Raw genomic sequence first — 14,747 nt, forward strand, 5'->3', positions numbered from 1 at the left:
TTTTTTTTTTTTTTTTTTTGAGACGGAGTCTTGCTCTCTCGCCCAGGCTGGAGTGCAATGGCACAGTCTCAGCTCACTGCAACCTCTGCCTCCCAGGTTCAAGTGATTCTTCTGCTTCAGCCTCCCAAGTAGCTGAAATTACAGGCACCCGCCATCATGCCCAGCAAATTTTTGTACTTTTGTAGAGATAGGGTTTCACCATGTTGGCCAGGCTGGTCTCAAACTCCTGACCTCAGGTGATCTGCCCGTCTCAGCCTCCCAAAGTTCTGGGATTACAGGCGTGAGCCACCATGCCTGGCCGCTAATTTTTGTATTTTAAGCAGAGACAGGGTTTCACCATGTTGGTCAGACTGGTCTCAAACTCCTGACCTTGTGATCCACCCACCTCGGCCTCCCAAAGTGCTGGGATTACAGATGTGAGCCACCGCGCCCAGCCCTACTGTACCATATTTTTGTATCTTTTTATAAAAATGATATTTTACTGTGTAATTGTCTTGTATTACCTACCCCTAAAAAACTTATTTTGTAAAAGACTGAGATAGATTTAAACTTATTTACATGGAGATATGTCAATGATGAAGTAAAAAAAGCAAATTTCAGCATGGCCTCGTTTTGTTAAGTAAAGAAATAAAATGCATATGTATGCGTACATACGTGTGGTCATGCATGTGTAACCTGGAGCAAAGTACAGGAGGCGGCACACCCAACTTGCTCAAAGTAGTTGCCTCTGGTGAGTGGCTGAGGAAGAGCTCCCTTTTTAACCCACTTTGGTTCCTTTGTTGGATTAATTTATAAAATTCAATTGCATGCAATTACATGGCATGTAATAGTTCAAAGAATTCAGATGAAAAAAAGGAGTTAGTAATCTCTCCCCATCCAGCCACTCCCCCTGAGGAAAGCAATGTTAATCTGGAGTTTAATATTTTTTGCCTTTCTCTATGCTCATACCAGCCTATGGAAATAATGTATGCATAAGTGTGTGTGTGTGCACGTGCACATGCATGTGTGTGTGTGTGTTAAGCTGAAAAATAGCCCTCCAAAAGATATCCAGATCCTAATCCCTGGAGCCTGTGGATATTATTACATGGCAAAAAGGGTTTTGCAGATGTTATTAAGTTAGGGATCTTGAGATAGGGATACTGTCCCTGGTTATTTGAGTGAACCCTAAATGTAATCACAAGGGTCCTTATAGACAGAGGCAAGGTCAAAGGAGGAAGTAGGAAATGTAACAGCAGAATCAAGTGCTTGGAATGATATGAGGAAGGGGTCAAAAGGCAAGGGATACAGGCAACCTCTAAAGCTGAAAAGTCAAAGAAATGGGTTCTCTCCTAGAGCCTCCAGAAGGAACCAGCCCTGCTGACACCTTGACTTTAGCCAGTGAAACTGATTTTCAACTTCTGGCCTCCAGAACTAGAAGAGAATATATTTGTGTTTTAAGCCACCAAGTTTGTGGTAATTTGTTACAGCAGCAACAAAAACTAATACAGTGTGTATGTACATATATATTTTTTGTGCTTTTTTTATAAAAGTGAGACACACTTTACCTAATTGCCTATAGTTTACCTATTTCACTTAACATTGATCAATGTACATCTCTCTTGATCTAAATCTTCCACTAGCTGCAAAACATTTCATATTGTGAATAGACCAATTTTTCAACCATTCCTCCACCGGTAAGCATTCAGATTACTTCCAGTTCTGGGCCACTAGAAACTCTGCTAATTAACATCCTTGCTCTTGGATACAACCCACTGGTGCTTTTATTTCTGTAGGATAGATGCATGAAAGTGAGCACTGCCAGGTCAAAGAGTAGACACATTTTAAATTGTAAATGTTTACTTTACATATTTTCTGTAGTGTTTGGATTAATTCCAGTAAATATATGTTACCTTTATAATAAAGACTATGTACATAAAGCTAAAAAGTCACAGCTGCGGGCCATCTTGCATCAAACATGGCTAGAGAAGGCCTATTTGCTCTTATTCTGCAGAAGGACATGGGGCAAGGATGGCTGCGGCCCCCACACTCGGTTTCAGACACAGTCAACACTTACTTCCCAGGTCCCGGCTCTCCTCTCACTTCCTGGTGCCCCTGCCCTTTGGCCACTGGGATCCTGGCACACAGGTGACAGCCAGCTCTTCTGGGGCTGGGCAGTCCACTGGGTCATCACTGCCAAGGACACTCAGATAGACAGGTTGAAGCTGGCTGGGGACAAATACAGGCTGGAGCCTGTACAGTGCAAGAGTCTCAAATATTTGCCCATCTCACGTGGGAGCCTGGAACCTGGAGCCTGGGTTCTGGTCTCAGATTCACCCCTGCCTTGTTCTGCAACCTTGGCCTTGTTGCTCAACATCTCTGGTTTGGAACTTCTCTCTCTCCCTTTCTCTCTTCCTCGTCTCGGTTCTAACAGACCCTCCCCTCATGGCACAGCCTACTGGAGACACTCGAGAGAGAGTAAAGCCCCATCCCTAACCCAGCTCCTGTGTGTGACTGATGGCACCGGGGCCTGGGGTATATGCCTGCCACTGCGTCCAGGCCCTCTTCAGTTCCAAGGAACCATCACATCCAGGGGACAACACAGAACAAAGGGCAAGGACCCCAGCTCTGCATCCTCAGCTTGGTCAATGGCCTGATCTGGGGGCTGGGAGACAGGCTGTGGCCCTGTTGTGCTCAGGCAAGTTGATCCTTCTCTGAGCCCATTTTCCTGTCTGTAAAATGGGGCTTACAATCATGGCCTTGTGACATCACAGAACTACTATGAGGATCAAACAAATGAATGAAACCGATCACATGTTGAGGAATATACAGCACTGGGCACATCTGAGGATTCTCATTCATCAGAAAATGTAAGTATGGAGCATGCTAGAGTCTAAGACTTGCCCATAGTGCGATAATACACAGCTTATAAATGAAAGACTCCAGAAGGAGCATAGTGATTAAGGGAATCTAATTCCAACCCCTGCTGTCCAAAGAAGCTTAAGGGACTTGCCCTTCGATCCCACAGCAAGTCCTAAGCCAAGCTGAGCAGGAGACCAGAAGCTGAGACCACTGCTTCCAGAGGTTGCAACATCGTAACTGCTTTTCCTCCCCAGTTTACTTTAAGAAGAACTTGGCAGCTCCTGAGACAAACATGCTGCTGGAAATGAAAAGAAAGACTTTGAACTTATGCAAACATTTGGCCCAGTTCATACCAATTTGGCATCAATGCATTCTCCTTGTCCCTGAACATGATTCCGACGTTGGTAGCATGCTGCCGAGAGGAATAGAAGTCTGTGTAGTCTCCTGCAGAGGAAAGACCCAAGAGATCCCATCAGCAACCCAGATGCCTCAGAAACGAGAATGGACTGTTCCAAGCACTGGCGCCATGAGTGTGCACACAATACTGTTTATACACCCAGAGCTCAGCCTGCAGCCAGCAGTGACAGCACAAATGCAATATAAAATATCCTCACTGAAGATTTGTTCTTAGAGCCCTCAGCTGAGAAACAAGTAAGAAGTCAGGAGTCCAGACTTTCTGAAACTGACAGTGGAATGTGAACACCAAGTGGCTATACCACCCCCCTTCTCAGGCTCCCCACTTTTACCACACACAACTGCCATTCCCAAGTTCCCACAGGCTCCCCCACCACGCCTATACTGATTGACTTCTCCCTTGTCCCTGTGTGTTCAGATCCTGGCAACTCTTTGAGGCCCACCTCCTCCCTGAAGCCCTCCCTGCTCTCTCTAGCAGGATCTCTTCCCCCTCCAAATCCCCTCCCCTGAATCCTTCTGGGGCAGGCTTCGCTTCCCACTGGTGCTCTGGTTATGTGTGTGCACATCTTTGCTAGACTGTGGACATTCCAGGACAGCCCCAGCCCAGTCCTCATTTTCTTGGACTCTGCCCGAGTGCCAAGGACAAGGGCTTCCACACTGCAGATGCATATTGATTATGATGAACTGAACGGACTGGCCAGCAAGCTGTAGGCATATCTATCATTCGGAGAATTACAAATCTGAAAGAAAAACCAGTTGGGACAGTCTGCCTGTTTTATCTTCCTAAATGTCTCCTCAAAAAAAAAAAAAAAAATGCTGGATATTCATCAATACCAACAGCCTAGACTAGCAACAGTCATGGTGAAGCGTGAGGAGAGGAAGAAAAGTCCACAGGGCAGGTGGAGCCTTAGCTGCTGCTTCCCATCTTTGGTCCCAATGCACAGAAGTAATAGCTGAGAGATTTTTCAAAATAATAAATCCATAACACAAAAAAAAAGAAGAAAGGGCACCATCAGTCAACCAGACATGATATCCCTGAAAGACATATGGTTTGCACAACAGCTGGTTTGCCAAAAAAATAGCACAGTCCCATGAGTGCACAGGAGTGGGGAGTGAGAGGGGCTGGGAGGAGGCAGGTGACTCAGCCCCTGTCCCCAACCCCATCCTCCAGTCAGCTTAGCCCAAGCAGCCCAGCAGCAAAGGACTCTCCCCTGACAGCAGGAGCTGTTCCAGAGAGGCAGTGTACCCCAGGGCAGGGTCAACCGGCCCCTCAGCTCACAGGTGCCCGGGTAGCCCACCAGAGGAGGCCTGTGCACAAGGAAGAGGGCTGTGCCAGCCTCTCTCTGCTTCAGGTTGAGAGTTTCAACAGCTCCAACTTCCTGAATGACTGTCCAACCAGACATCCTGCCACGTGCTCAAACTGGGGCCCTTCATAGCTCTCTGGCCTCTTTCCTCAAAACTGCTGACTCACAGACTGAGCTCAGAGAACTTGTCCCATAGCCTTTGGGGGAAGGAGGGCAATTTGCTGTGCAGGGAGCCATGTAGCTAGTCATGAACTTGAGCAGTCTGCAACTCACTACCTGAGGCAAGATATAGCCTGAGTGAATGCCGGGCCTGGGTGCTGAGAAAGGTCAGTGATGAGGAGAGCGTAACAGCCCCAGAGCTCCTCCTCCATCTCCCCCCACCCCCAGCAGGGACCCTCCACCCAGATGCAGAACGAAAGCACCTGGCCAGCCCTCTTGGCCCACGAAGCTGCTCCGTTCTTGTCTTGGTGAAGAGATTGCACTCACCTATGGCGGCTGGAAGGTGCATCGTGGCAGAAGCCTGGGAGATGAATGCACTGAAAGACAGAACCAGGGGCTTCGAAGTCAAGTAGGCAGCAAAGCACGGTCTCACCCACAGGCTCAGTCCAGACCATCCCCAAGATTATCCACAATCTCCAGTGGGCACCTCCTGGCTGGCCTGGGGCCAGAGTTATGCTGAACCTTTCACAGCTGAGCGGACATCCACCCACTGAAGCCGTTTCTATATTCTACCCTAGGAAATGGGACTAGACAAGTGGAAACTCTTTCCTACTCTAGAAACCAGACGAGGGCACAGATGATGCTAATGAGGACCAGCTGAGTGAGAGAGAGGGCCAAAGGGCCTGGCCTGGCCTAGCTTGGGCAGCTCCAGTCCAGGCAACAAGGCAATCCCAGTCCCTCCCAAAGCCCTCCCATCAATATGCAGCTCAGGCAGGGGCTGGATGGGGGCAGGTCTGACTTGGCCACACTAAGGCTGCCAAGCTGTGACTCAGAATGGCACTGACAACCACACAGCCCTCATCTCCCCTGCTGCATCCCCTCATCTCCCCCATGACCACATGCTTCTCACCGCTTCCGAAGTTCGGTGTCATCTCTGAGCCTGGCTTGGCTCACAGACAGCAAGTTCTGCAAGAACACTCTCGCCTCCTTCCAGGCAGCCTGACCCAGGCCCATGAAGCTGTTGAGTGTAGGCTAAGACCCAAAACACGGAGAAAGAAGATCACGCACAGGAAAACCCAGGGAGCATCCCTCCTGCCAATGGGAGGCCAGCCAGCCTGCCAGCCCCTGCCACTTCTCTCCTGTTCACTCAAACTGTCAGGACCTCTGCTCTTAGTTTTGTCATTTATTCATCAATCTGGAGAAAAGCATATCCTCTCTTGACGTTGCCTCATGCCCTCATGCACCTGCACACAATTGTCCAAGCCCAGGAGCTGCTACCTGGCACAGCAACTGTGCTAAGCTTGGCCCGGCCCACAGTTGAAGGTGGCCATGTTCTTCCAGTAGAGGCACACTCCAGTCTGCAGAGTGATCACAGCCTAAACTAATTCCTTTCACATAAGAAGAGGTTTTGGGCCAGGTGTGATGGCTCATGCCTATAATCCCAGCACATTGGGAGGCCGAAGGGGAGGATAACTTGAGCCCAGGAGTTCAAGATCAGCCTGGGCAATATAGTGAGACTTCATCTCTATTAAAAAAAAAATCATTGTTTTTTTTCCCACTCTGTCACCCAGGCTGGAGTGCACTGATGTGATCTCGGCTCACTGCAACCTCTGCTTCCCAGGTTCAAGCAATTATCCTGCCTCAGCCTCCCAAGTAGCTGGGATTACAGGCGTGCACCGCTACACCCAGCTAATTTTTGTATTTTTAGTAGAGAGGGGGTTTCACCATGTTGGCCAGGCTGGTCTCAAACTCCTGACCTCAAGCGATCTGCCCGCATCGGCCTCCCAAAGTGCTGCGGTTACAGGCATGAGCCGAGAGGTTTTTTAATTTAAAAAAAGAAGAGGCATAGCAGAAAAAGCCCTTGTAGATTCTAAGAGTCAGAATTCCAGTCCCAGCTCTGATACTTCTAGCTGTGCAGCTTGGGAAAACCACATCTCATTCCAGAAGTTCAGGTCCCCATCTAGATGCTCAGGCCGCCATAGGAATTCCAATTCCTGTGCCAGAGGGTGGTCAGGAGGATTGAAGGAGAGGATGTGTGCGAAGCTCCTGGCACACAAGAGGTACCCATAAATCCCACCCGCCTTCCTGACCCATGCAATGAGAAGATGCTATATCAAAGTAGCTGACCGTTTACAGGGAAGCAAATTCATGCCCATCCCATGTGAACATGTACTTCAGGCTGACTCCTCCGTGGCTGCTTCCGCAGAACTGGAGGGCAGGGCTCATAGCTCCCTCCCTTGGGGGCCCACACAGCCCTTGGACAGGCAGAGGCTCAAACAGCCTGACAAGGAAAGTAACCAGAGTTCCTGAAGAGCTTCATCTCATAGACAACTAGGAACGACCCAGGACTGCAGACACTGACACTTTTTTCACCTAGGAACTCGCCCTGAGGTGAGAAGCCACCCTGAATTGTCCCAAGGCCACCTCCTACCAGTTTGTCTGTCTCAAAACAACCCCAACCTTATCCAAGTATAACCTCTGAGACCTCCGATGGCATTACCTCTATCGGAAATGGAACGCAAGGAGCATTCTCCTGTTGGCATCCACAGTAAGTGCCACTGAGGTCAGGGACAAGTCGTTTCACAATGTCCTACCTGACTGAAGACATCCTGGTGTTTGGAGAGGACAGGACCAGTAAAGAGGTGCTTGATGACGCTGAGGTCCAGGATCTGGTCGCCAATGGCTACGCCTATCCTCGTTCTTGGCTAGGAGGAAGACGACATGGTCAGCACCAGAAAAGGCCCCTGGCTGGGCTTGGCTCATTTACTCAGAAAGCCTGTCTACTGAAGAGCCCATGGGTCCCCCTTTAGGTGGCCCTGTATGCAGAATGGACTGAAGAACTATGTTCTCAGCATCCTGCCCCAGCTCCCTTGTGCCATCTCTGCTTCCAGGACTAAAAGGAAAAAGAATCTGTGTTCCCTGAATGGGAAATAAATCAAATATCCCTTGGACTGGGGAAGAGCAGTCAGCATGGTCCTAGCCACTTAACCTGGGCAAAGACCCCTGCAAAGTTCCCTAGGCATTACATAGATGCCTCCAGTGATGAGGAGCTCACCACCTTACCAGGATGTTGGATTATTTTCCAGGTTTAACCTAGGCCTTGACTAGGGTAATTCAGTTGTGCAGTGGAGCACGAGCGCCCAACGCACAGTGCTGAGGGCCGGCTGGCTTGGATGAATGAGCTCTGTTGTAGCTCAAATGGAGGAGAGCTCAGGTTGTAAGGGAGCTTCAGGAAGCCAGACGGCTCAGAACATGCAAGGCAAGTTCCTTTCTGCACCACAAAACCCCAGCATCAACAAAGATGTCTTCAATATTTGTTAAGTCCCGGTCTTTGTCTCCACAACCCTGAGCTTTGCTCGTCAACAAGAACCCGAGGGCATGTTTGCAGACTCAACTTCCTGGGGCTCTGTCCTGAGCCAGGCTTCCAGCTCTCCTGAACCACCAGCTTGGCCATTTCAGTGCCAGCGAGCTTAGTGGTGGGATTATTGGCTGGCCTTATCTCCATTGGCTGCTCATTGGGGTGGGCTGAGAAAAGGTGGTCATTTCTCCACGCATGTCAGCTCTTGGAATTGGGGTAGACCAGAGCCAGACTCCTCATCTGAGGTCCCGGCAGAGCCTACCCTAGAAGAGGCTGCCTGGAGGGCTTAGCTACTCATTCTCAGCCCCACTGCCAACTCCCTGGGCCTCAGTCTTCCCCTCCTGAAAATGGCAAATCTGCTGCAGTAGGCAAAGAGCTGAACCACCTGGATCCAAGTGGCTTTCCATTCAGGGAATGTGCAGGGCGGACCCTTGGACCACGTCTCTGACCCTGGTCCCCACACCCAGCTGAAGGCAAGAAGGAGTCACCACCAGTGAGCAACCTCCAAAATGGGGTCACAAGTGCAGCTGCCTGCTGCCTCAAATGCAAACAAAGCTTAGAAGCTTCAAACTTGTGCTTCAAACTATGAGCTGAGGACCCAGAAAAAGTCTGAGAGAGTGAGTCCCTATACTTTCAACCTTAGGAGTTATTTTCTTCAGCACAAAACTGGAGGGGGATTCCTGGGCTCCAAGTCTGCTCCCTCATTCACCATCTTATCATCTTGGACAAGTCTCTGGGCCTCAGTTTCCCATCTGCAACTTGAGGGAAACAAACTAAGGAGGGAGACTGCATTTGTCTAACTTCAAGAGAATGAATGTGCATTGCCTCTGTTTTAAAATAGTTGGTCATATCTGATATAAAGTTGTCCAAAGGAAAGCATTACCGAACTCCCAGCCTGACATAGAGGGGGAAGCATGGGATTGGTGTGGGCGAAGGATTACCCAGGTGCTGAGGCAAGAGACTGAAGGCACAAACTGTAGCTATACTGCTATACAGTTATAATACAAATTAGATATACAGATGATCATGGACAATTATCAATCATTAGTATAAACATTATTAATCATTAGCTTTTAGTATTACTCTTTGTTGCATTGCTAATATAACCTAGGAGTAACCGGCAGGTATAGGGTCAGGTACTGAAGGGACATTGTGAGAAGTGACCTAGAAGGCAAGAGGTGAGCCTTCTGTCATGCCCGCATAAGGGCCGCTTGAGGGCTCCTTGGTCAAGCGGTAACGCCAGTGCCTGGGAAGGTACCCGTTACTTAGCAGACCGCAAAAGGGAGTCTCCCTTTCCTTGGAGGAGTCAGGGAACACTCTGCTCCACCAGCTTCCTGTGGGAGGCTGGATATTATCCAGGCCTGTCCACAGTCATCAGGAGGCCTAAACCCCTCCCTGTGGTGCTGTGCTTCAATGGTCACACTCCTTGTCCACTTTCATATTCCTCCTGTACTCCTGGTTCCTCTTGGAAGTTCTTAGAAGATAGCGGTAGAAGAAATAATGAAAGTCTTAAAGTCTTTGATCTTTCTGATAAGTGCATAGAAGAAAATGCTGACATATGCTGCCTTCCCTCTCTGCTTCGGCTACCTGAAAGGGAAGGGCCCACTGTCCCATGATCACATGACTTGCTTGACCTTATCAATCACTCGGACGACTCACCCTCCTTACCCAGCTCCCCTTGTCTTGTGTGCAATAAATATCAGTGCGCCCAGCCATTCGGGGCCACTACCGGTCTCTGTGTCTCAGTGGTAGTGGTCCCTCGGGCCCAGCTGTTTTCTCTTTATCTCTTTGCCTTGTGTCTTTATTTCTTACAATCTCTCATTTCCGCACATGGGGAGAACACTGCTAAGCCCCGTAGGGCTAGACCCTAGGGAGGCTGACAGATGTGGGGATCAACCCCATATCTGCCTCTTACTGGCTGTGAGATCTGAAGCATGATGCTTTGCCTCTCTGGGCCTCAGTTTCCTCATCTGTAGAATGGGGACACTAACTTCACAGTAGGTTTATTGTGAGAATTTAATTAATATCTGTAAATCTCTCACCACAAGAACAGACACAGGGCAGACGCTATTCATGCCACAAACATTTAGAGAGCATCTTCTCAGCACCAGCATTACACAAAGGCTGCTGAGGCCCTGGGAACAGTGACTTGCTTCCTTCTCTCCAGAAGCAAAAGGAAACACAGGGTGTGGTGAGAGATAACCAAGGCTGGGCTGCAGCAGGGAGCTCATTCAGAGAGGGTGCTTAGGAGGTGACATTTAAGCTGAATCCCAAAGAGTGAGAAGGGGCCAGGCATATAGAGAGCAGAAGGACGAGTATTCCAGGCAGAAGGAACAACATGTGCTAAGGCCTGAAGGCAGGAAGCTGCTCTTAGCACATCTCAGAGACTCAAAGGCAGCCAATGTGGCTGGAGAGAGCAGAGGCCAAGAGGCAGCGGCATGGCCAGACCACGGGGACTTTAACAAGGCACCCGGCAAAACCAGCTCCACACTACTACAATCCTGTTCTCAGCGGCCACCACCCCTACCTTCACAGAGAGCACCCCTGTACACCTTACTAGTCCATGAGCAACCAGAAATGGAAGGAAGGCATCTCCTGTGTCTCTGATGCCAACTTGGAGCCCAGGCAAAGTCTGGACCAGAGTTGGGGTTCATAAGCATTCGCTGAATAAAAAAAAAATGAATAAAGTGATGGCTGGATTCATTGTTATTCCACTCAAATTAGGAAAGGCTGACTGCTGACATGGGGGAAGGGAGGTTTTGCCTTGGCAACTAGTCTTGCCTGGCAAGGCAGCCATCACCGTTGGAATGTCCAATGCCTGCAGAGAAAGCTGCAGAAGAGGCTCGTTCAGCTGGAAGGCCAAAGGGCCAACTCTCCACCCCCAGCACTGTATCAGAGGACAGCGGGATGGGGCTCTCTCTTCCAGATATCTGTAGTGGCTGCCCTGCACATTCTGATGCTGAAACAGCAGGACACGGTGTCTGAAAACGCCTAGCCACACTCTAACGGACATTAATTCGATTCCCCTGAGAAAGCAAGTCAGAGCCCCCTACTGGGGTGTGCCTGCCTCTCACAAATGTTTCTGTCTAATGGATTTGCGCTCCCAGGAAAGGTGAGGGAGGACACATCTGCCGAGGGCAAAGTGTTCGAGGAGGGCAAAGTGTTCGAGGAGGGCAGAGGGAGGGCTCTGTCTGCAGAAAGGTTGTTGGCCATCACAAGTTAAGGTTTAATGTGCCTCAGATTGTGTCCTCCAGGGGACTGAGTGTCCACTTTCTGTGTCCTCGCAACATCTGGTCAGCCTGGCCAGATATGAAACCACAAGTTGACTCTTCTAGACCAAAGCACTCACTGCAGACAGGCCCACAAAAGGCCAGCCATTTGCGTCCAATGACAAGCCATGGGGGAAGGAGGGGACCCTACTTTCCAGGAAGAAGCCAACTGCCAGGCCCCTCGTTTAGCAAACATTTCCTGATTCTGGGGTTCTATGGCTTACAGAGCTGAATCAGGAGTTTACCTTTAAAGTTGGGAGCAGAAATCTAAGCCAAAAATATCATCAACAAATCCAAGGGAATCTGCTTTTCCAACCTAGGGACCCTCTTATTATCTACTTGCTGATAAACCCCCAGTTTTCAAATACTTCTTTCTACCAATCAGACTACACCGACTTAGTCAAAGTTTGTTTCCCTGCCCTCTTTCTTCTGATCAGTAGGGGAATGCCAGGGAGCTCACACCAGGAGCTGAAAGAATTTCAGCTCCTGGCAGAGACACTTGCCATCTTAGATCTCACAACTCTAAGCCAAGAAATGCGCTTGCCCCTCTGACCTGCTACGCATACCAGGTTATCATTTCCCGGATTCTAGGGTTAGGGGCTATCCAGCGAGATGAACCACCAGCCTTGACCTCGCCTCTCGGGCGAGAGAAACACACCGCAACCACCTCGGAGTAGGCAGCCTGCCTGTGTGCTCCAGCTTCCGGTAACAGAATCCTGCTTGCTCTGCTTGTCTGGGAGAGTGACACGATTCATTTCATTTTGCATTTAATTCTCAGCAAACCTGCGGACACTGAAGCTGAAAAGTTAAATAACGTGCACAGCTAGAAAGTTAAGAGGCGGGACTCGAGCCCATAGGCACTCTCACGGAACGGATCTTAAGAGAAAAATGGCCCAAGCCTCCATCCCGCCCCTCATTCCACTCCACTCCATTCCACTCCACTCCACTCCACTCCCTCCCCGCGCCCGGAAGCCAAAGCCGCACTGCTCACGTCGCCTCTGGTCGAGAAGACGCCGTAGGGCAGGTTGTGGATGGGGAAGTCGGAATCCTCGGCCACCGGGATGAAGGACATGCTGGAGAGCACCCGGCACGGAAGCGGGCCTAAGGTGGCGTGCGGAGAGCGGGACTGAACTCGGCGGCTGTGGTCAGGCCCGGCCCCGCCCCCCTGCCCGCCCCCCTGCCCGCCCCCACGGCCTGTCCGGGTGACACAGCAGGGACCCCGGAGGCTCCTGCCTGACTTTTGGTCTCACCGTGAACACCCCGCCCCCGAACCCCGAACTCTGCCCCTCCCCTACCCGGACCCCCGCCAGCTCCAGGTCCTCCACAGTCTCGCCCGCCCTTCCAGAGCCCCGCCCCTCCCCTGGCCCCGCCCCCGTGAGCCGCAGATCCTCCAGTCTGTCCGCCCTCCCCCAGCCCCGCCCCTCCCCTTGCCCCGACCCCACGAGCCCCAGGTCCTCCACAGTCTCACCCTCCCTCCCCAAGCCCCGCCCCTCCCCGCGCGCCCCGCCTCCGCAAGCCCCTGGTCCTCCAGTCCCACCTTCCCTCCCAGAGCCCCGACCCTCCCCTGGCTCCGCCCTGCAAGCCCCAGGTCATCCAGTCTCTCCCTCCCTCCCTTAGCCCCGCCCCTCCCCTGGCCCGGGTCCCCGCGAGTCCCAGGCCCTCCAGTCTCTCCTCACTCCCCGAGCCCCGCCCCCCCCCTGGCCCCGCCCCCGTCCAGATCCCCTCCCTGTCCGCGAGTCCACGTCGGGGAGATCTGGTTCCAGCCCCCGCTCGGGGCAGCTAGCTGGTCCTACCGAGAGCAAACCCTAGCTTCGCATTTAAGGCTCTGCCCTGCATGACTCCAGCCTCGCTCGCCCCGGCTGCTGCCCTGCTCTTCAGCTCAACAGAACTCTCGTCCGCTTCCTGGAAACACTTTCTCCCCCAGAGCTGCTCCCTGAGCTTCAGAAGAACATCCAGTCGCGTCCTTTCTGCCTTCATACCATGACGCTCCGTCCAGCTATGACACTTCCACTTGTATGTCAGAGAAGGGGACAGTTACGCCTGTTTGGAAGTCTTCAATTAATGAGAATTAATATTCTAGAAAATATAACTCACCTGTTTCACATGCCAGTAGTAAAATGACGTTGACAAGCTGCTCAACCTTGGACAAGTGACTTACACTTTCTCTACCTCAGCTTCCTTCTCTGTATAATGTTGATGACAATAGTTCCTACTTCACAAAATTGATAGGAGAACGGAATGAATTAATATGTGTGAAGCACCTAGAATAGTGCCTGGCATATAGAGAGTATGTGTGTGTGGAAAGAGAGAGAAGGGAGGGAAGAAGAGGAAAGGAAGGGAGGAGGATAAAGGAAAGGAAAGAAAAAAGAGAAATAGGAAAAGAGAGAGAGGGAGAAAGAAAAGGAGGAAGGCAGGAAAGAAGGGAAAGGCAGACTATCTTAGGGTGGGTTCAAGGTGTTACCTAATCACTCATGTGCAGTCAGGTGCAGTTTTTTGAGACCATGCCATAGCCAGGACACTTGGAACACATCGGAGAGTGTGTCGTTGTGTTATTGTTGGTGTGAGTGATTCAGGTACACTTTTAAACAGCTAGGATGCCGGCTGAAATCTAGAAAAGTAGACGATAGTCTGGGCAAGGGTTCCCTGGAGATCCATGAGGAATGTGACACAGTGACTGCTGAGTTAGGGAGGCTGCTCTGCATTTCAGCTTAGGGAGAAGAGGCTGGAAGATGGCAGGATAATGTGAGCTAAGTGGGCTTGAAACCAGAAGGCTTGAGAGGAGCGAGTACGGCAAGCAGGGCCCGGCGCTGTTGAGCCCCCCTTCCTAGCCCCGAGATGACTCTGGTGCCTGTCCACCAGGCGTGACCAGTGATCATCACTCAGTAAGGAGCGTAGTCTGGGCACAACCTCTTGGCTCTCATCTCCTGCCCTGAGTGGCTCTGCCAAGGACTGGCTTCAGTTCTTTTAAGTCAGCCCTGGGGAGGGAATGAAGGTGGTCTGATTTGTTCTGGTAGGTTCCTGAAAGAGGAAAAGAAGAGGGGAGTATCCCAACTTGGTGGCCTTATAAAGAGGCATTCCAGGGAGCACTTGATACCTGCCTAATTCAAGCTAGTCCTCAGCTGCAACGCAATGAATTATTTCCACGTTCTGTAGTTGCCCTGCCCCTTCCCATTAAAACCACGAGCTTTCTTATTCCATGTGCAACTCTGTCAATACCCAGCAAAACACCTGGCACAGAATAGGTGCTCCATAAATACATGTCATTAATATAAAACTGTTGACCAAAAGGAAATGAAGCAATAACCAATAAGCCCATGCCCTATGCCAGGCCATGGGGATACACCAGAAACTCACATCTTTAATTCCTTTTTTTATGGAGCGTGTGTTGTGTGGGGGATGCTAGGC

The 14,747-nt window shown here is 50.7% G+C and overlaps 1 protein-coding gene across 2 annotated transcripts in view; it reads right to left on the reverse strand.

The window, feature by feature from the left end:
- FAH (fumarylacetoacetate hydrolase) overlaps positions 1–12,690 on the reverse strand; it is a 33,690-nt gene extending 21,000 nt beyond the window's left edge. Inside the window, exons 1-6 of one of the 2 annotated variants that reach the window (XM_032176222.2) lie at positions 12,638–12,690; positions 12,334–12,443; positions 7,310–7,420; positions 5,626–5,747; positions 5,043–5,092; positions 3,192–3,282 (exon numbers count right to left, since the gene is read on the reverse strand). In XM_032176222.2, the coding sequence (XP_032032113.1) occupies positions 3,192–3,282; positions 5,043–5,092; positions 5,626–5,747; positions 7,310–7,420; positions 12,334–12,414 (455 nt within the window). In that variant the 5' untranslated portion in view covers positions 12,415–12,443; positions 12,638–12,690. Of the gene's footprint in view, positions 1–3,191; positions 3,283–5,042; positions 5,093–5,625; positions 5,748–7,309; positions 7,421–12,333; positions 12,444–12,575 lie in introns of both variants that reach the window. The other variant, XM_032176223.2, reaches the window with a different exon arrangement.
- Between the last annotated feature and the right edge of the window lie 2,057 nt (positions 12,691–14,747).

Source organism: Hylobates moloch, unplaced genomic scaffold (assembly GCF_009828535.3).
Source record: "Hylobates moloch isolate HMO894 unplaced genomic scaffold, HMol_V3 SCAFFOLD_14, whole genome shotgun sequence".
NCBI classification, from domain to species: Eukaryota; Metazoa; Chordata; class Mammalia; order Primates; family Hylobatidae; genus Hylobates; species Hylobates moloch.